Raw genomic sequence first — 20,900 nt, forward strand, 5'->3', positions numbered from 1 at the left:
TCAACCATAAACATACATATGCAAATGCTAAATACAAAAAGTTAAGATACTACTTGAAACCAAATATGCAAAGTAAAACAAACTTAATGATGTAAACTTGAAAACCAAGCAATTGCAGTAAAAAGTTCAAAACCAGAACTTCGGATAGATAATAACCTTGTTTTTGGTTTGGCCTTGCTTCTCTGCCAACTCTCCCCTCTGCTTTGCCTTGTCCTTAGACGCCTTCTAAACAATATGATAAAGTTGAAAACACCAAGAAACACAAAGTGAGCACCAACAACACAAATATTTCATCCAGTCATACAAGGCCAGATGCATTAATGTTTCAAACACTAAATGCAGGTCCAAAGTTGCCATGTTTCAGTTAATCCGAAGTACCAGTTTTCACGTACAAAGTTCACCACAGATGATTGTGAAAGAAAAACATCATCTCTAACAAATATGACAGTTGCTTCATTTCGAGTCAATTCCACTGACAAAGATCATCATCACGGCATAATAAACTAACCGATTAACACATTCTTTACACTATAACACATGCATTTTTCAGCTAAAGCATGAAACGAAGAGAGCTAAACACGAAAAGTCTCAACCTTTCAACCATAAACATACATATGCAAATGCTAAATACAAAAAGTTAAGATACTACTTGAAACTAAATATGCAAAGTAAAACAAACTTAATGATGCAAACATGAAAACCAAGCAATTGCAGTAAAAAGTTCAAAACCAGAACTTCGGATAGTTAATAACCTTGTTTTTGGTTTGGCCTTGCTCCTCTGCCAACTCTCCTCTCTGCTTTGACTTGTCCTTAGACACCTTCTAAACAATATGATAAAGTTGAAAACACCAAGATACACAAAGTGAGCACCAACAACACATATATTTCATCCAGTCATACAAGGCCAGATGCATTAATGTTTCAAACACTAAATGCAGGTCCAAAGTCGCCATTTTTCAGTTAATCCGAAGTACCAATTTTCACGTACAAATTTCACCACAAAGATGCATGTGAAGGAAAAACATCATCTCTAACAAATATGACAAGTGCATCATTTCGAGTCAATTCTACCAACAAAGATCATCATCACAGCATAATAAACTAACCGATTAACACTCTTTACACTATAACACATGCATGCATGCATTTTTTCTGCTAAAGCATCAAACAAAGAGAGATAAACACGAAAAGTCTCAATCTTTCAACCATAAACATATATATGCAAATGCTAAATACAAAAAGTTAAGATACTACTTGAAACCAAATATGCAAAGTAAAACAAAAAAACTTAATGACGTAAACATGAAAACCAAGCAATTGCAGTAAAAAGTTCAAAACCAGAACTTCAGATAGATAATAACCTTGTTTTTGGTCTGGCCTTGCTTCTCTGCCAACTCTCCCCTCTGCTTTGCCTTGTCCTTAGACACCTTCTTCTAATAAATATGATAAAGTTCAAAACAGCAAGAAACACAAAGTGAGCACCAACAATACAAATATTTCCTACAATCATACAAGACCATATGCATTAATGTCTAAAACGCTAAATGCAGACCCAAAGTACCGATTTTTCAATTACAAATTTCACCACAAAGATGCATGTGAAAGAAAACGTCATCTCTAACAAATATGATAAGTGCCTCCATTTCGATTTTTTGAGTCAATTGCGCTGACAAAGATCACCAACACAGCATAATAAACTAACCAATCAACACATTCTTTACACTATAACACATGCATACATGCATTTCTCAGCTAAAGCCTGAAAAATTGAGGGCTGAGGCTGGGAAAACATGAAAAGTCTCAATCTTTCAACCATAAACATAGATATGCAAATGCTAAATACAAAAAGTTAAGAAACCACTTGAAACAAAATATGCGAAGTAAAACAATCTTAATGATGTAAAACATGAAAACCAAACAGTTGCATTTAAAAGTTCAAAACCAGAACTTCGGATAGATAATTACCTTGCTTTCGGTCTGGTCTTGCTTCTCTGCCAACTCTTCCCTCTGCTTTGCCTTGTCCTTAGACACCTTCATCTAATAAATATGATAAAGTTCAAAATACCAAGAAACACAAAATGAGCACCAAAAACACAAATATTTCATGCAATCATAGAAGGCCATAAGCATTAATGTCTCATACGCTAAATGCAGGCCCAAAGTCCCCATTTTTTTTGTTAATCCAAAGTCCAAAGTTTTCATGTACAAATTTCACCAAGCATGTGAAAGGAAAAAAATCATCTCTTAACAAATATGATATGTGCCTCCATTTCAAGCCAATTCCGCTGACAAAAATCATCATCGCGGCATAACAAACTAACAATTAAGATTAACACATTCTTTAATTACACTATAGCACATGCATACATGCATTTCTCAGCTGAGACAATGAGTGTTGAGGCCTGGAAAACACGGAAAGTCTCAATCATTCAACCATAAACATACATAAGCAAATGTTAAATACAAAACTTTAAGATACAACTTGAAACCAAATATGCAAAGTAAAACAAACTTAATGATGTTAAACATGAAAACCAAGTAGTCGCAGTAAACAACCAGAACATCAGATAGATCAGAACCTTGCTTTCGGTATGGTCTTGATTCTCTGCCAACTCTTCCTTCTGCTTTGCCTTGTCCTTAGACAGCTTCTTCTAATAGATATGATGAAGTTCAAAACACAAAGAAACCCAAAGTGAGCACCAACAACACAAATATTTCCTGCAATAATACAATGCCAGATGCATTAATTTCACAAACGCTAAATGCTGGCACAGAGTCCCCATTTTTTTTTGTTAATCCAAAGTCCCGAATTTTCAAGTACAAATTTCACGACAAAGATGCATGTAAAAGAAAAACTTCATCTCTAACAAAAAATAGTGCCTCCATTTCGAGTCAATTTCGCTGACAAAGATCATCATCATGGCATAATAGACTAACCGATCAACACATTCTTTACACTATAACACATGCATACATGCACTTTTCAGCTAAAGCATGAAACAAAGAGTGCTAAACACGAAAAGTTTCAATCTTTCAACCATAAACATACATATGCAAATGCTAAATACAAAAAGTTATGATACTACTTGAAACAAAATATGTGAAGTAAAACAAACTCAAGATGTAACACATGAAAACCAAGCAGTTGCAGTAAAAAGTTCAAAACCAGAACTTCGGATAGATAATGACCTTGCTTTCGGTCTGGTCTTGCTTCTCTGCCAACTCTTCTGTCTGCTTTGCCTTGTCCTTCGACACCTTCGTCCAAAAAATATGATAAAGTTCAAAATACCAAGAAACACAAAATGCGCACCAACATAAATATTTCATGCAATCATAGAAGGCCATAAGCATTAATGTCTCAAATGTTAAATCAGGCCCAAAGTCCCGATTCTTTTTGTTAATCCAAAGTCCAAATTTTTAATGTGCAAATTTCACCAAAAAAGTTGCATGTGAATGAAAAACATCATCTCTACAAATATGATATGTGCCTCCATTTTGAGTCAATTCCTGCTGACAAATATCATCAATAGAAGCATAATAAACTAACCAATTAACACATTCTTTACACTATAACACATGCATTCATGCATTCCTCAGCTGAAACAATGAGAGCTGAGGGTGGGAAAACACGAAAAAGTCTCAATCTTTCAACCATAAAAATACATACGCAAGTGCTAAATACAAAAAATTAAGATACTACTTGAAACCATGTACGCAAAGTAAAACAAACTTAATGATGTAAAACAAGAAAACCAAGCAGTTGCAATAAAAAAGAACTTCGGATAGATAATAACCTTGATTTTGGTCTGGTCTTGCTTCTCTGCAAACTCTTCCCTCTGCTTTGCTTTCTCCTTAGACACCTTCTATTAAATAGATAAAGTTCAAAACACCAAGAAACACAAAGGGAGCATCAACAAAATAAATATTTCGAGCTTATGATAAAGGCCAGATTCATTAAATCTCAAATACTAAATTATGGCCCAAAGTCCAAATTTTTTTGTTATTCCAAAATCCCAAATTTTCACATACAAATTTCACCACAAAGCTGCATATGAAATTATGAATGAAAACATCATCTCTAACAAATATGACATGTGCCTCCATTTCAAGTCAATTCTGCTGACAAAGATCGTGATCGTAGCTTAATAAACTAACCGGTTATAACATTCTTTACACCATAACACATGCATACATGCATTTCTCAGTTGAAACAATGAGAGCTGAAGTCGGGAAAACAAGAAAAGTCTCAATCTTTCAACAATAAACATACATATGAAAATGCTAAATACAAAAAGTTAAGATACTACTTGAAATCATATATGCAAAGTAAAACAAACTTAGTGATGCAAAACATTAAAAGCAGTTGCATTGAAAACCAGAACTATGGATAGATAATAACCTTGCTTTCGGTCTGGTCTTGCTTCACTGCCAACTCTTCCCTCTGCTTTGCCTTGTCCTTAGTCACCTTCTTCTAATAAATTTGATAAAGTTCAAAACACCAAGAAACACAAAGTGAGCATCAACAACACAAATATTTCCTGCAATCATACAAGGACGGATGCATTAATGTCCCAAACACTAAATGCAGGCTCAAAGTCTCAATTTTTTTGTTAATAAAAAATCCCAATTTTTTCACGTACAAACTTCACCACAAAGATGCATGTGAAAGAGAAATATCATCTCCAAAAAATATGATATGCGCCTCCATTTTGAGTCAATGCCGCTGGAAAAATCATCATCGCGGCATAATAAACGAACTGATTAACATATTCTTTACACTATAACAGATGCATACATGCCTTTCTTAGCTGAATCAATCAGAGCTGAGGCTGGGTAAACACGAATAGTCTCAATCTTTCAACCATAAACATAAGTATGCAAATGCTAAATACAAAATGTTAAGATAGTACATGAAACCAAATATGCAAAGTAAAACAATCTTAATGATGTAAAGCAGGAAAACCAAGTAGTTGCAGCAAAAAGTTAAAAACCAGAACTTCGGATTGATATTAACCTTGCTTTCAGTCTGGACTTGCTTCTCTACCAACTCTTCCCGCTGCTTAGCCTTGTCCTTAGACACCTTCTAATAAATATGATAAAGTTGAAAACACCAAGAAACACAAAGTGAGCACAAAAACAATACAAATATTTCCTGCAATCATACAAGGCCATATGCATTAAAGTCTCAAATGCTAAATGCATACCCAAAGTCCCCATTTTTTTTGTTAATTCAAAGTCCCCATTTTTCACGCACAAATTTCAGAACAAATATGCATGTGAAAGAAAACATTACCTCTAACAAATATGATATGTGCCTACATTTCAAGTCAATTCTGCTAACAAAGATCATCATAGCGGCATAATAAACTAACTGACTATAACACATGCATACATGCATTTCTCAGCTGAAACAATGAAAGCTAAGGCTGGGAAAACGCGGAAAGTCTCAATCTTTCAACCATAAACATGCGTATGCAAATGCTAAATACAAAAGGTTAAGATACTACTTGAAACCAAATGTGCTAAGTAAAAACAAACATAATGATGTAAAACATGAAAACCAAGCAATTGTTGTAAAATCATAACTTTGAATAGATAATAACCTTGTTTTCGGTCTGGTCTTGCTTTTCTGCCAACCCTTCCCTCGGCTTTGCCTTGTCGTTAGACACCTCCAACACAAAGTCGCCAACAATTATTTCCTGCTATCATACAAGTAGTCGACAGCCGGCACTCCATGATCACGTCGAATCCTTATGAAAATGAATCCAGAACAAAATCGCGCTAAAGCTAGGGCGTCACCCGTAAGTGGCGCGCTGTGTGGCCTGAGCACAGTGATAAGTGAGCAAGGGTCGCTGTATCTCCATCGGCACCCGGATGCAGTGTTAAATGAGCAAGGGGGCCATAGAAACTTCTTTTCGAACGACTCCACTCAAAGTTGTTTGGGAGCATATGCTCCTATCAACTTTACCCGGGACACACAAAAGAAGTACTTTGATCCTATTAGACGGGGGAGGGTGAAGAAGCTAGGACAGAAGGGTAGAGTTCAAGAGAGCAAAATGCGTTTAGGAACGTGGAATATAGGAACCTTAACGGGAAAATCTATGGAAGTAGTGGAAGTTATGGTGAGGAGAAGGATAAATATTATGTGCCTACAAGAAACTAAGTGGGTTGGTAGTAAGGCAAAGGATCTAGAAAACTCAGGGTTTAAACTTTGGTATTCGGGCACAAATAGAACGAGAAACGGTGTTGGCATCATCGTGGACAAGACCTTGGTACAAGATGTTATAGATGTCAAGAGGGTAGGAGATAGAATCATGGCAATCAAGATTGTAATAGGACAAGAACTTATCAATGTGATTAGTGCGTACGCACCTCAAGTAGGGTTGGATACGAGTTCGAAGGAGAAATTTTGGGAAGATCTTGGAGACTTGGTGCAAGGAATTGCTCAGACGGAGAAGTTATTTATAGGAGGAGATTTAAATGGACACGTGGGCAGGGAGACAGGCAACTATGGAGGTTTTCATGGTGGCCATGGTTTTGGGGAGAGAAACGAGGATGGGGAAGCTATCTTGGATTTTGCAATGGCATATGATCTCTTCTTAGCCAACACCTTCTTTAAGAAGAGAGAAGAACATGTGATCACCTACAAGAGTGGGTCGTCAAAAACACAAATAGATTTTCTTCTAATGAGGAAAGGGGATCGTATAACTTGTAAGGATTGCAAAGTTATACCAGGAGAGAGCGTGGCTAATCAACATCGCTTGTTGGTGATGGATGTACATATCAAAAGAGTAAGACAAAAGAACAAGACTTGGAAGTGCCCAAGGACTAGATGGTGGAATCTAAAAGAAGAAAAACAAGCCATTTTCAAAGAGAAGGTAATCACCCAATGTGTGTGGGATAGAGAGGGGGAAGCTAGCCAAATGTGGGATTCCATGGCTAGTTGTATCCGAAAAGTAGCAAAAGAGGTATTAGGAGAGTCCAAGGGCTTTGCCCCACACCAAAAGGAATCTTGGTGGTGGAATGAGGAGGTACAAACAAAGGTGAAGGCTAAGAAGGAATGTTGTAAAGCCTTATACAAGGAGAGGACTGATGAAAATGGTGAAAGGTATAGAAAAGCGAAGCAAGAGGCGAAGAAAGCTGTCAGAGAAGCTAAGTTAGCGGCTTACGACGATATGTATAAACGACTAGATACCAAAGAAGGAGAGTTGGATATCTATAAACTATCTAGAGCAAGGGAAAAGAAGACAAGGGACCTAAACCAAGTGAGGTGCATCAAGGATGAGGATGGAAAGGTTCTTGCTACAGAGAACGCGGTTAAAGACAGATGGAGAGGTTATTTTCATAATCTTTTCAATGAAGGACATGAAATGAGTGCTTCTTTAGGGGAGTTGAGTAACTCAGAAGAGTGTAGAAACTACTCTTTTTATCGTCGAATCCGGAAGGAAGAAGTGGTTGTAGCTTTGAAGAAGATGAAGCATAAAAAAGCAATAGGCCCAGACGATATACCAATCGAAGTGTGGAAACTTTTGGGAGAGACAGGTATAACATGGCTCACTGACCTTTTCAATAGGATTTTGAAAACGAAGAAGATGCCAAATGAGTGGCGAATGAGCACTTTGGTGCCTATCTACAAGAATAAGGGCGACGTACAAAATTGCATGAACTATAGGGGTATTAAGCTAATGAGTCATACAATGAAGCTCTGGGAGAGAGTCATTGAGCATAGATTGAGGCAAGAGACACGGGTTTCGGACAACCAATTCGGGTTCATGCTAGGGCGCTCAACCATGGAGGCAATCTATCTCTTACGAAGATTGATGGAAAGATATAGAGATGGGAAAAAGGATTTACACATGGTCTTTATAGATTTGGAAAAAGCGTATGATAGGGTCCCAAGAGACATTCTTTGGAGGATTTTAGAGAAGAAAGGAGTACGAGTAGCATATATCCAAGCTATAAAGGATATGTATGAAGGAGCAAAGACTGCCGTAAGAACTCATGAAGGACAAACCGAAAGCTTTCCCATAACTGTAGGATTACATCAAGGCTCATCCTTAAGTCCTTACCTTTTTGCGTTGGTAATGGATGAGTTAACACGACATATTCAAGATGATATTCCTTGGTGTATGCTTTTCGCAGACGATATAGTGTTGATAGATGAAACTCAGGAAGGGGTAAATGCAAAGCTTAACCTTTGGAGAGAAGTGTTGGAATCTAAAGGTCTTCGCCTAAGCCGATCAAAGACAGAATATATGGAGTGCAAGTTCAGTGCAAATGGAGGCCAAAACGAGTTAGGGGTGAGGATCGGAGATCAAGAAATACCAAAGAGCGACCGTTTTCGTTACCTAGGATCTATCTTGCAAAAGAACGGAGAATTAGATGGAGATCTCAACCATAGAATACAAGCTGGATGGATGAAGTGGAAGAGTGCATCCGGCGTGTTGTGTGACCGCCGTATGCCACTGAAGCTCAAGGGAAAATTTTATAGGACGGCAATAAGGCCGGCGATGCTGTATGGCACAGAATGTTGGGCGGTGAAACATCAACACGTACACAAAATGGGTGTAGCGGAGATGAGGATGCTTCGTTGGATGTGTGGGCACACGAGAAAGGATAAGATTAGGAATGAGGATATCCGGGGTAAAGTAGGAGTAGCCGAAATTGAAGGAAAGATGAGAGAAAATCGGTTACGGTGGTTTGGACATGTGCAAAGAAGGCCTACTGACGTTCCGATTAGAAGATGCGACTATGGGACAGAGGTTCAGGGCCGAAGGGGTAGAGGAAGACCTAGGAAAACTTTGGAAGAGACTCTAAGAAAAGACTTAGAGTACTTGGATCTAACGAAGGACATGACACAGGATCGAGCACAATGGCGTTCTAAGATTCATATAGCCGATCCCACTCAGTGACTTGGATTTTCCAAGTCTCCAACCGAGAAGTTTTCCTCATTCGGGAAATTAAGAGAACACTACCCCAACCTACATGCTCCACTCAGAAAGCTTCAACATACAAGCTTTAACAAAAGAAAATTCAAAGAACTTAGCGAAGAAGGCTTTGGTGTATTTAACACAATACGTTGAAATGAAGGAAAGCTTATTTATTGATATCCCCGATAAGCTACAAATATGTACATATACATGAGTCAAAATAAGCACACAAGAGGGAGCCTTCACAAAGGTTGCTTAGGAGAAGTCTCAGCAGTCGGTAGAGCCCCAGAAAGAGAAGGCACCGGAGGGGGATCATTTGGAGCCTCAGTACTGGACAGAACCCTAGAAGGAGGACAGAACCCTAGAAGGAGGAGGCATCAGAGGTTGATCATTTGGAGCTTCATTACGCGGTACAGCCCCAGAAGACGAAGGCAATAAATGCCTTTGGAACAAACCCACAAATCTCTGATGATCAAGTAAAACCTGACCATCAGTTTCCTTCATCTGGTCAAGCTTCCTCTTCATGTTTGTAGCATAGTCATGTGCGAGCCGGTGCAACTGTTTATTCTCATGCTTGAGCCCTCTAATCTCCTGTTTGAGACTCATCACTTCAGCCGCCAATGATTCAACTTGGCGGGTTCGAGCAAATAGGCGTTGGGCCATATTAGACACAGAACCTGCACACTGAACACTGAGAGCCAGCGAATCCTTAACAGCTAACTCATCAGACCGTTTGGAAAGTAGTCTGTTATCTTTGGGAGTGAGAAGGTTCCTGGCCACCACCGCAGCGGTCATATCATTCTTCATCACGGAATCCCCAACGGTAAGAGGACCAGTAGGGGAGACGAAGGATGGGCGCCATATGTTGTCTGGAGAAGGCGGGGCTGCCTCTTCAACAAGGTTCAAGTCAAAACGACGGTCGGAGGGGCCAGACATTTTCAAAGGTGTTGAAGAGAGAAGAGGTCGGACAAATCAAGATCTTAGAAGTGCAAGAATGAAGCTTCTACTGGTGGAGATTCAAGTGTGCTTTGGAACTTAATGCCAGCCCCTATAAAAATCTGCACTCGACGAAGCTTCAGAAATCGAAGAGGCGCCTGCTCAGAAATCGAAGAGGCGCCTGCTCAGAAATCGAAGAGGCGTTTGCTTTCTCAAAAGCTGGGCTGCTTAGAGATCACGAGGGTTGATCTCAGAAATCGAAGAGGCGTTTGCTTTCTCAAAAGTTGGGCTGCTCAAAGACCACGAAGGCCGATCTCAAAAATCGAAGAGGCGCTCGCTTTCTCAAAAGCTGGGCTCCCCAGAGACCACGAGGGCCGATATCAGAAATCGAAGAGGCACCTACTTTTCCAGCCTTTTCCAGCCTTGTCAGCACCTGTCACACGCACACTCAGTTTTGCGGAAATTATGGGCATTCTGTCAAAGACTTCTGGGGAAGTAGAAAACACATGAATCTTACTGTTCAATCACCCACTTCCCACACGCAACAATAGCTCATGGGTACCACAGATAACTTTGCCAAAGTTCTCTGCCAAAGTTGAGCACGTGAAGCTTGCAGCTCCCACTACATCGCTCTGACCAAGAAGGGTAAAAGAATAGCAAAGAAACAGCACTAACAAAGTTTAGACCCATAAATTTTGAAGGTCTAGCTACCATATTATTACCCACAAGGGTAAAGGAACAGTACCACTGCTGGATAATTGGAAAGTCCCTGTGTGTCAACCTCTGTGCTTCGTGGCAAGGTAGACTAGCAAACATGCCCAACCTTTACTCACATTCGAGAAAACACTCCCAATAAGATTGCTTGCTCCAAAATCGAAGAGGCACCGTCCTCCGAATCTCGAGAGCCAGACTCCCAACATGACTACTTTCTTAAAAATCGAAGAGAGGGTAAAGGAACAGTACCATTGCTGGATAATTGGAAAGTCCCTGTGTGTCAACCTCTGTGCTTCGTGGCAAGGTAGACTAGCAAACATGCCCAACCTTTACTCACATTCGAGAAAACACTCCCAACAAGATTGCTTGCTCCAAAATCGAAGAGGCACCGCCCTCCGAATCTCGAGAGCCAGACTCCCAACATGATTACTTTCTCAAAAATCGAAGAGACACTGCTCCCCGAATCTTGAGAGCCAGACCCCCAGCATGATTGCTTTCTCAAAAATCGATGAGGCATCGTTCTCCGAATCAATCGAAGAGGCGCTCGCTTTCTCAAAAGCTGGGCTGCTCAGAGACCACGAGGGCCGATCTCAGAAATCGAAGAGGCACCTACTTTTCTAGCCTTGTCAACACCTGTCACACGCACACTAAGCTTTGCAGAAATTATGGGCATTCTGTCGAAGACTTCTGGTGAAGTAGAAAGCACATGAATCTTACTGTTCAATCACCCACTTCCCACACGCAACAATAGCTCATGGGTACCACAAATAACTTTGCCAAAGTTCTCTGCCAAAGTTGAGCACGTGAAGCTTGCAGCTCCCACTACATCGCTCTGACCAAGAAAGGTAAAAGAATAGCAAAGAAACAGCACTAACAAAAGTTTAGACACATAAATTTTGAAGGTCTAGCTACCATATTATTACCCACAACTGTAAAGGAACAGTACCACTGCTGGATAATTGGAAAGTCCCTGTGTGTCAACCTCTGTGCTTCGTGGCAAGGTAGACTAGCAAACATGCCCAACCTTTACTCACATTCGAGAAAACACTCCCAATAAGATTGCTTGCTCCAAAATCGAAGAGGCACCGTCCTCCGAATCTCGAGAGCCAGACTCCCAACATGACTACTTTCTCAAAATCGAAGAGAGGGTAAAGGAACAGTACCATTGCTGGATAATTGGAAAGTCCCTGTGTGTCAACCTTTGTGCTTCGTGGCAAGGTAGACTAGCAAACATGCCCAACCTTTACTCACATTCGAGACAACACTCCCAACAAGATTGCTTGCTCCAAAATCGAAGAGGCACCACCCTCCGAATCTCGAGAGCCAGACTCCCAACATGATTACTTCCTCAAAAATCGAAGAGACACTGCTCTCCGAATCTCGAGAGTCATACCCCCAGCATGATTGCTTTCTCAAAAATCGAAGAGGCATCGTTCTCCGAATCTCGAGAGCCAGATACCACAGACCACTTTTTCAAAGTGCTCTGACAGAGTTAAAACATGTGAAACTGGCAGCTCCCACTACCGTGCTATGACCAAGCAGGGTAAAGGAATAGCATTACTACTTGTTGTTAGGGAGACTCCTATATATGTCGACCTCCATCCCCAACGGACAGGCAGACCTGCAAAAATGCTCAACCCTTCATCATATCTGAGAGGGCACTCCCAACGAAGCCTTTCGAAATATTCAGCTTTCTTTCCCCCCGATAATACCTCTGCAAACAAGCTATACTAGAGCAAGAATATCTCATATCATCAGGGTTAAAAGCAAGAGTATCCCATATCATGCTTTTTCCCTGTCTTTTCTTTTGGCCTTGTTTTTACCTGCAAGACAAGGAGAAAGAGAACAATCAGTCAGCACTTGGAATCAAGCTTCCAGCCAGGAACTGACTGCCTGGAACCCCTTACCTGATTACTTACCTGACATTGCTCTCGAGTACTCATCATCAACATCTTATGTTTCCAGGGAAGATTCCGCATCTGCTTGAGGAACAGATAGGGCAAGTGCGAAGGATACAAGGAAGCATGTGGAGACAAGCGTAACAGCACACGTGCCGATACATTCATTACTCTGTCAAAAGCAAAAGTATCCCATATCAGCAGGGTGGAACGTACTCTAGATTTGATGGACTTGTTTTGACCCTCAAATTCTTCAGTCGGCCTTATACTCTGGAGGAAACCAGAAAACCCTCCAGCTCAGTTCAAGAATAAGCCTGTGGAAAGTTACTTCTTCAAAAGCAAAAGTATCTCATATCATCTCTTCTCATTTTTCTTCTCTTTATCCTTCATGCTGCTGCAAGATGGGGAGAAGGTGAACAATCAGTCGGAGCTCTGATTGCTTACCTTGTCTGTCACCTCTTTCAGCAGACCCCCTAGCTCGGCGACTTGGGGGACTCCTACTACATGGTTTGTATCGCGCTTGACCAAGCCTGAAACTACAAGTAAGCTTCAAGTGAAATTGATACATTACCTTGTGCATCTCCACCAGTTAAAGATACCACCCCTGGATGGAGGAAGAGTACTTCCAGAGAAGATGCCACATCTACCTATGAGACAGATAAGGCAAGTCAAGACGACACCACACTCCGATACTTAGAAGTTTCGTGATTACGAGATCATTCTCCCACAATATTTCCTAATGTCATTTGTACTAAATCATTCACTTGTACTCACTAAATGAGAGCTTGAACCTATGTACTTGTGTAAACCCTTCACAATTAATGAGAACTCTTCTATTCCGTGGACGTAGCCAATCTGGGTGAACCACGTACATCTTGTGTTTGCTTTCCTATCTCTATCCATTTATATACTTATCCACACTAATGACCGGAGCAATCTAGCGAAGATCACAAAAAGCGATCGTTTTCGCTACCTAGGATCTATCTTGCAAGAGAACGGAGAATTAGATGGAGATCTCAACCATAGAATACGAGCTGGATGGAAAGAGTGCATCCGGCGTGTTGTGTGACCGTCGTAGGCCACTGAAGCTCAAGGGAAAATTTTATAGGACGGCAATAAGGCTAGCGATGTTGTATGGCACAGAATGTTGGGTGGTGAAGCATCAACACGTACACAAAATGGGTGTAGCGGAGATGAGGATGCTTCGTGGGATGTGTGGGCACACGAGAAAGGATAAGATTGGGAATGAGGATATCCGAGGTAAAGTAGGAGTAGCCGAAATTGTAGGAAAGATGAGAGAAAATCGGCTCCGGTGATTTTGAACATGTGCAAAGAAGGCCGACTGACGCTCCGGTTCGAAGATGTGACTACGGGACAGAGGTTCAGGGCCGAAGGGGTAGAGGAAGACCTAGGACAACTTTGGAAGAGACTCTAAGAAAAGACTTAGAGTACTTGGATCTAACGGAGGACATGACACAAAACCGAGCGCAATGGCGTTCTAGGATTCATATAGCCGACCCCACTTAGTGGGAAAAGGCTTTGTTGTTGTTGTTGTTGTATACAAGGCCGGATGCATTAATGTTTCAAACACTAAATGCAGGCCCAAAGTCCCAATTTTTTTTGTTAATCCAAGGTCCTGATGTTTCATGTACAAATTTCACCACAAAGATGCATGTGAAAGAAAAACTTCATCTCTAACAATTATGAGAAATGCCTCTATTTTCAAGTCAACGGCAGCATAATAAACTAACCAATTAATACATACTTTACACTATAACATATGCATGCATGCATTTCTCAGCTGAAACAATGAGAGCTGGGGCCTAGAAAACATGAAATGTCTGTCTTTCAACCATAAACACACATGCAAATGCTATGTACAAAAAGTTAAGATACTACTTGAAACCAAATATGCAAAGCAAAACAAACTTAATGATGTAAAACATGAAAACCAAGCACTTGCTGTAAAAACCAGAACTTCGGAATTCAGATAGATAATAACCTTGCTTTCGGTCTGGTCTTGCTTCTCTGCCAACTCTTCCCCCTGCATTGCCTTGTCCTTGGACACCTTCATCTAATAAATATTAGATAGTTCAAAACACAAAGAAACACAAAGTGCCAACAACACAAATACTTAATGCAATCATACAAGGCCATTAATGTCTCAAGCACTAAATGCAGGCCCAAAGTCCTGATTTTTCACGTACAAATTTCACTACAAAGAAGCATGTGAAAGAAAATCCTCATCTTTAACAAATATGATATGTGTCTCCATTTCGAGTCAATCCCGCTGACAAACATCATCGTCACGGCATAATAAACTAACCGATTAACACATTATTTATACTATAACACATGCATACATGCATTTCTCAGCTGAAACAATGAGAGGTGAGGCCGGAAAACACGAAAAGCCTAAATCTTTCAACCCTAAACATACATATGCAATTGCTAAATGCGAAAGACGAGTGAAATACCAGCTTGTTTTTCCTTCTCCGAGAGCGTTTACTTGTGCTACTCTCCTCAACAACCTCCTTCACCACCTCACCACCGTTCCCATTCCCTCCTCCCCCGCTGCCGCTTTCGCTCTTTTCGCTCTTTTCGCTCTTTTCGCTCTCTCTCTCCTTCTTAGTTTCCTCTTGAGTCTCTCTCTCCTTCCCTTCTTTGTCCTCCTTTTCCTTCAAACTCAATTCCCGACTCTTCCGAATCTCATCGAGGAAGGCAGGGTCGGGATTCCTAATCCATTCGATCACGGCGGGATCGAGTGTCCGAATCAATTCAAGGATTTCAGGATCGAGATCCGACGGCGCAGGAGACGGAATAGACGGTGGATGACCACTTTGATCATCGACGCGGTTGTTGTTAATGGGATTTAGGGGAACGGCGACGCCTTCAAGGAATTCCGATTGCAGTCCGGATCGATAGTACCTATAAATTTCGACCAACTCTGTAAATGACACCGGTTGCAGAACACCCGTTGGCAACATTGGTAGATTTTGTGCTGGCGGGGACGGCGGCTGAAACTGGGTTGCTGGGTTTGCTGTGAACTTGCAACTAGCAGCTACATTATCATTACGGATTAAATTGAGTTTTAGTTGGTTGATTAATTGTAGAAACTGGGTTTTGACTGGTTAAATCAAAGTCGTCTGCTTTTTCTAGCAGAGGCATGTTTGGATTGCTTAATTCCAAAACTGCTTTTGGAACAGTGCATACTCATGTACTTAGATGCACTAGCTACAGTGCCTCTACCAGAACACCTCTTCCTTCGTTGCAACGGAAACATAAACCTATAAAGCATTAAGCTACTTTAAAACTAAAACTTGATGTTTCAAAATCTTAACTGAATCATAAACCGATAAAGCTTTGAGCTATTTAATAACTCTCAAAATATTTCAATTTTAACTGAATATACCGCTTACTCTCTTATTTTGATTATCTTATGTTTTTATTTGGGCCAAAGGTTTACTTATATGGAAGAGCATCCTTTCCTGAGCTCAGGATGAGGATCATTCTGACCACGAAATTCGGATAGTTCAAATTTAATCCAACGACTCCAAACAGAAGGATCCTCTAAAAATTATAATAATTGCAACCGTTGGATTAAATTTGAACGGTCCTGATTTCGTGGTCATGAGGAGCCCCATCTTGAGGTCAGGAGAGGATCCTCTTCCTATTTATATGACCTTGTATACGTTGACTCATATGATATGAGTTCACCATCAACTTCATACATTCCCTCCCGGTGCCGTGACCTACAAACATGTTATTTGTAATATGGGTGTCTTTTTCAATGGTGTTTGATATGCAAGTTTAATCAACGTTTAGGTTTTTATTTTGAGTCAAGGGTTAATTTATATTACCTCAGTTGACTTATACGTTGACTTATATGACTTGAGTTTACCGTCACCTTCACAGGTCCCCTCCGGTGCCATGACCTACAAAAATGTTATTTTGTAATATGGGTTCGTCTTTTTCATTGGTGTTTTATGTGCAAGTTTAATCAATGTTACATGCAACAGACAACGCAAACGCCGCAACAAGTTCGATACACAACAGAAGCTGCCGGCAGAAATTTATGGAGTGAGATCAACAACCAAGCCACTTGAAGATGCTCGGGGAATAGGCAACGACGACGAAATTGAAAGGATATTCCCCCGACTAAACTTGTATTTTCCGGTGAAGTGACATGGATAAGAAATCATTTACACGTTTCATTCACAACTAAAAAGTTTGTGTCATCGCGTGAAAGGGTTTGATACATTTCTAAGATTAAATTTACCAAAAGAGAGATTGCACATGTCCTCGGTGATGCAAACCCTGTGCTCTAGGCAAGCATTCATGCATAACTTATTGCACAGGCTGCGGCTGACTTGTACCATCAGTTCCACTTCTGCTCCCAGCTATTCCCGCCCCATTAGTAGTCGCCCAGTCACCATAAGGAAGTTGATGATCAGGACCAGATGTAGTTGAAGATGATATATGTGACGAGTGGTCAAATTTACAAGCTGGCCCAAATTTGCAAATGCCGTAGCGACTGTAATGTGTGCAAATGTTCTGATCCTGGATTTTGAAACAAATTTTGTGTGATCAATGACATGCAATCATGTAATATGTAATCGAACGGAGGCTCTCATCATCGAGGGGAGGGGAGACAACAATTAGTCAATAATCTTTATGATTCAGGAACAAAGTGAAAAGAAAAAAACCCTTTCTAAGGTCATATTCCGAAATCAGGAACTCATTACCAAACACGGTCAAAAGAAGAGCTTACTGGTCTCAACGGCAGGCCTTTGTCACTGAGTGTGAATAGGGGGGCTACGGCAGTCTGAGTTTTTGGATGGTGATATTTGCAATTAGATTTAAACTTGCAATCTCCTGTTCTTAAGAAATAACTGCAATCAGGTTGGCCAGGTCTTTCTGGGAACTCTTCAACTTGATTCTGGAGTGGATATTGTTTGTAGACGTTGGTTTCAGTCACTGAGCTGTTCATCATATATGGTGGACGTGCAGGCATGCTGCTTTCTGGTATATATGCTGGAGCCTAAAGGTGCAAACAGAAAAACAATTGGCATGACAATTAATATTAGGGATATCAGAAACTAATATGGATGCCAATTAACAAACTTCGTACGCAGGAATATCAACTAAACAAATTACTACAACTATTGCAGACAGCAAATTGTCAAACTATTTGGAACTTTAAGTCCTGGTTATAGGATAAAATTCATATCATCTGTGCATGAGCAAATTATTAGATTTATGAGCCAAAAATGAATAAAAAGCATGGCCGAAAAGTATAAGAAAGTTAAACATACAAAAAGATCTTGATCTCTTATCCCTCATAAACTGTTAACTAGTATACCAAAGTGATCACAGTTATTCAAACACGAGACTATAAAAAGGGAGTGTTAAGTAAAAGTACCGGATAACCATTCCATTCTGAATTTTGAGAAGAAACCCCTTGAGGTGGTGGAATCATCATTGGCGTGTAAACTGGAGCCTCATTCAATGGCCGTGGTGCAGACCACGGTGCCACTGTTGATTGTGATGCAACTTGTAACGATGCAGGACCATCTTTGCCAAATCTAGATGGGGGATCAGATCCTCCTATAGCTGTAGGATCAGGGTGGTTAAACCTGCAGTTTGATGCATACTTGCAGGAGCCAGTTCGCATATAGTAGGGACACTCTCTCTCACCCTGTAATAAGTAAACATAAATATTCACAGAAACTGACCGAGACATGATAATAGATTTAAAAAACCAAAAAATAATAATAAATAATAAAAATTTAAGCCAAGATAAAGTCTTAAAAAAGGTGATTACATATTAATTTCTCAAAACTTAGCAATTTAGATATAAAGTGTATACCGGTCGAATTGGCAGGCCCAAAAAGTTAAGCTCAAGAACTGGAGCTACAGAAGGTTTCACTTTGCTGTGGCTGTATCTGCAATCTTTCCCATACTTGCATCCCCCTGACCTCAAGTAATACTGCAACAAGCTCAAGTGTTATAACATCATGAAACTGTTACCAGTCCACCGCCATACACATTGCAGATATTTGAATACAAGGCACAAAGGGAAGAACTGTTACTGACATCTGAAAGCAAATTTGTAATTACTTTATAAAAGGAATAAGAGAATGTCGTGAAAAAAGTATACAATTTGATGAAAACCCATCCGGTGGAAATTTGCTAACTAGTTACCAACTTGCTATAATTTGATCAAAACAGATGACTTGCCTCCCCATACGATATAGGCAAATAAAGTTCAAGATTTCAGGATTCTGTACTAGCTACAAGATAGAAGATTTTAGCTTTTTTATTCGGTTATGCATGCCAACCTAATATTTTAGACAAACGGACTCAGAAAAAAACCCATCATCATAACAATGACCACTAGGATAACAAATACATGAACTAAAACATAATATACTTGTTGGGTTTTACGGCTCAAAATTAGGATGATGCAAAAAAATTCAGTTTGTTTTACCTATTGGTTTTGGTGTCCTATTTGGGTTTGAATTTTGACTTCTTAGTTGGTTTCCTTGGTGGAGAGATTTTGTTAATTACCTATTTGATTAGGATTTGTATTTACTTCCTATTAGGATTCTTATTGTAACCTAAGTCCTATGCACTATAAATAGGACCTTAGGGTTAGTGTATTTTGTGTGGCTCATTCGTGTGGCAATTTAGTGAGAGTCAATTTGTGAGTTTATGAGTTAGAGAGCAATTTGGGAGAATCTTCTCTGTTAGTTTTGGGGTCCTCTACTCGTTTGGTTTAGGGTTTGTAATTTGTGGGATTTGGGTTGTGAGAGTTTAAATACTCTTTTGTAATCTCCGTTTGCTTAGTGAAATTTCTTGCCGTGCTTCCCTCGTGGACATAGACATTACGCCGAACCACGTAAATCTCTTGTGTTAGTTTGAGATTGTTTGTTTTAGTTTTCACCTACAACGTTGATATTGGTACTTTGTTAGAATTTGCTACCATTTGCGCATAAAAGTACAAGAATACTGATTTGTGACATTTTGATCAAATAATTTCAGTAAAAACTATAATTTCAAATATAAAAATTTCTGAGAATCACAACAATAATAACCTTGCATTCCGTCTGGCTTGGATTCTCTGCCGACTCATCCTTTACCCTTTCCCTAGGCACCTTCAATATGAACAAATCAAAAGACCAGTAAACCGAAAGTGAGAACCAATAGCAGAAATGTTCTAATCATACAGTCTAAGCCACTCAGAGTTCGCCATCACCATTCTTTAACGCAAAATCTCATTGAAAATGTATGTAAACGAAAAGAATACCATTTTCAGTACAACCCTACAAATGCAAACAAATAAATGGCTTTGCTGCAGAATTTCATCTGAAACTAACAGAGGCTGGGCAAATATAAACAAAAAATCCAGTCTTTCAACCGAATAATCGAAAGAAAAGAGGTATACCTGGTTGGTTTTCCTACTAACAGGGTGATTAAACTTGCAATTAGATCCAAACTTGCAAGACCCGGTCTTTAGATAATACGAACAGTCTTCAGCTTCCGGCCTCACCGGGTACTGATACCTTCTGTTACTTTCCTGAGTTTCCTCCGCCTTCTTCTCCTCCACCTCACCTCCATCCTCCTCCCACCCCTGATTTCCTCCCCATCCTTCTCCTCCGCCTACTCCGTCGCTCTGATAACTCTGCTCACTCTGCCTCTCATTTTCCTCTCCATTTAAAATATCAACCTCTCTCTCACCGGAACTCTTCTCTTCTTCTTCCTCTCCCTCTCCGCCCTCCTCCTCCTCCTTCAAATCCAGCTTCTGCAACTCACCAGCTCCGTCCTCCTCCTCCTTCAAATCCACCTTCTGCAACTCACCAACTCCGTCCTCCTCCTCCTTCAAATCCACCTTCTGCAACTCACCAACTCCGTCCTCCTCCACCTTCTCTGTCGAATCCAGCTTCTGCAACTCATCAGGTTCTCCATCCCCCTCCTCCACCGGCTCTTTCAAATCCAGTTTATGAAGCTCGTCGAGGACCGCATGATCTAGATCAGACGGTGTGGGATCGGGATCCGGGGAGGAAGGCAGAGACCCCTGGTCGGAATGAGCGTGATTGGTGCTGGGGGTTTCGGGATTTGGGGGAACAACAGAGGTTGCTTCAGAGAGTGCCATTCTCCCTCCACATTTCAAAACCCTAACTTTTTCAGATATGAAAATGAACTGACTATCTTTGACCGAGAGGGAGAGAAAAATGGACTTGGTATTTGGTGCGTAAAAAACGCTTTTTGAGGATTTTTTTTTCTTTCTTTTTTTTAATAAGTTTTTAATGTGCATACGGAATAATTGACGTTATCTGGTGTATAATTTTACGTATTATAATAGTAACAAATAATATAGTTTATTCTTTTTTAGAGTTATTAGACTCACTTCATTGTCTTA

At 40.3% G+C, this 20,900-nt stretch overlaps 2 protein-coding genes across 51 annotated transcripts in view; both read right to left on the reverse strand.

The window, feature by feature from the left end:
- LOC126627400 (stress response protein NST1-like) overlaps nt 1-15,711 on the reverse strand; it is a 40,498-nt gene extending 24,787 nt beyond the window's left edge. For 4 of the 50 annotated variants that reach the window (XR_007624995.1, XR_007624994.1, XM_050296897.1 and 1 more), the window contains exons 1-12: nt 14,956-15,709; nt 14,481-14,552; nt 5,604-5,699; nt 5,015-5,083; nt 4,400-4,471; nt 3,795-3,863; nt 3,190-3,255; nt 2,580-2,651; nt 1,966-2,037; nt 1,362-1,433; nt 753-821; nt 157-225 (exon numbers count right to left, since the gene is read on the reverse strand). Coding sequence is in view for 48 of the 50 variants with exons in the window: in XM_050296897.1 (XP_050152854.1) it covers nt 157-225; nt 753-821; nt 1,362-1,433; nt 1,966-2,037; nt 2,580-2,651; nt 3,190-3,255; nt 3,795-3,863; nt 4,400-4,471; nt 5,015-5,083; nt 5,604-5,699; nt 14,481-14,552; nt 14,956-15,465 (1,308 nt within the window). In the remaining 2 variants the exon portion in view is untranslated. Of the gene's footprint in view, nt 1-156; nt 226-752; nt 822-1,361; nt 1,434-1,965; nt 2,038-2,579; nt 2,652-3,189; nt 3,256-3,794; nt 3,864-4,399; nt 4,472-5,014; nt 5,084-5,603; nt 5,700-14,480; nt 14,553-14,955 lie in introns of all 50 variants that reach the window. The other 46 variants (XM_050296911.1, XM_050296893.1, XM_050296894.1 and 43 more) reach the window with 38 other exon arrangements.
- Nucleotides 15,712-16,669: 958 nt separating this feature from the next.
- LOC126627406 (zinc finger CCCH domain-containing protein 67) lies at nt 16,670-20,708 on the reverse strand. The gene is made up of 6 exons (XM_050296936.1): nt 19,926-20,708; nt 19,576-19,635; nt 18,348-18,467; nt 17,901-18,176; nt 17,250-17,519; nt 16,670-17,038 (listed from the first exon to the last, which is right to left on the reverse strand). The coding sequence occupies exons 1-6, from the start codon at nt 20,631-20,633 to the stop codon at nt 16,826-16,828; spliced, it is 1,647 nt and encodes a 548-aa protein (XP_050152893.1). The 5' UTR covers nt 20,634-20,708; the 3' UTR covers nt 16,670-16,825.
- Between the last annotated feature and the right edge of the window lie 192 nt (nt 20,709-20,900).

The sequence above is a fragment of the Malus sylvestris genome, chromosome 6 (assembly GCF_916048215.2).
Source record: "Malus sylvestris chromosome 6, drMalSylv7.2, whole genome shotgun sequence".
Lineage (NCBI taxonomy): Eukaryota > Viridiplantae > Streptophyta > Magnoliopsida > Rosales > Rosaceae > Malus > Malus sylvestris.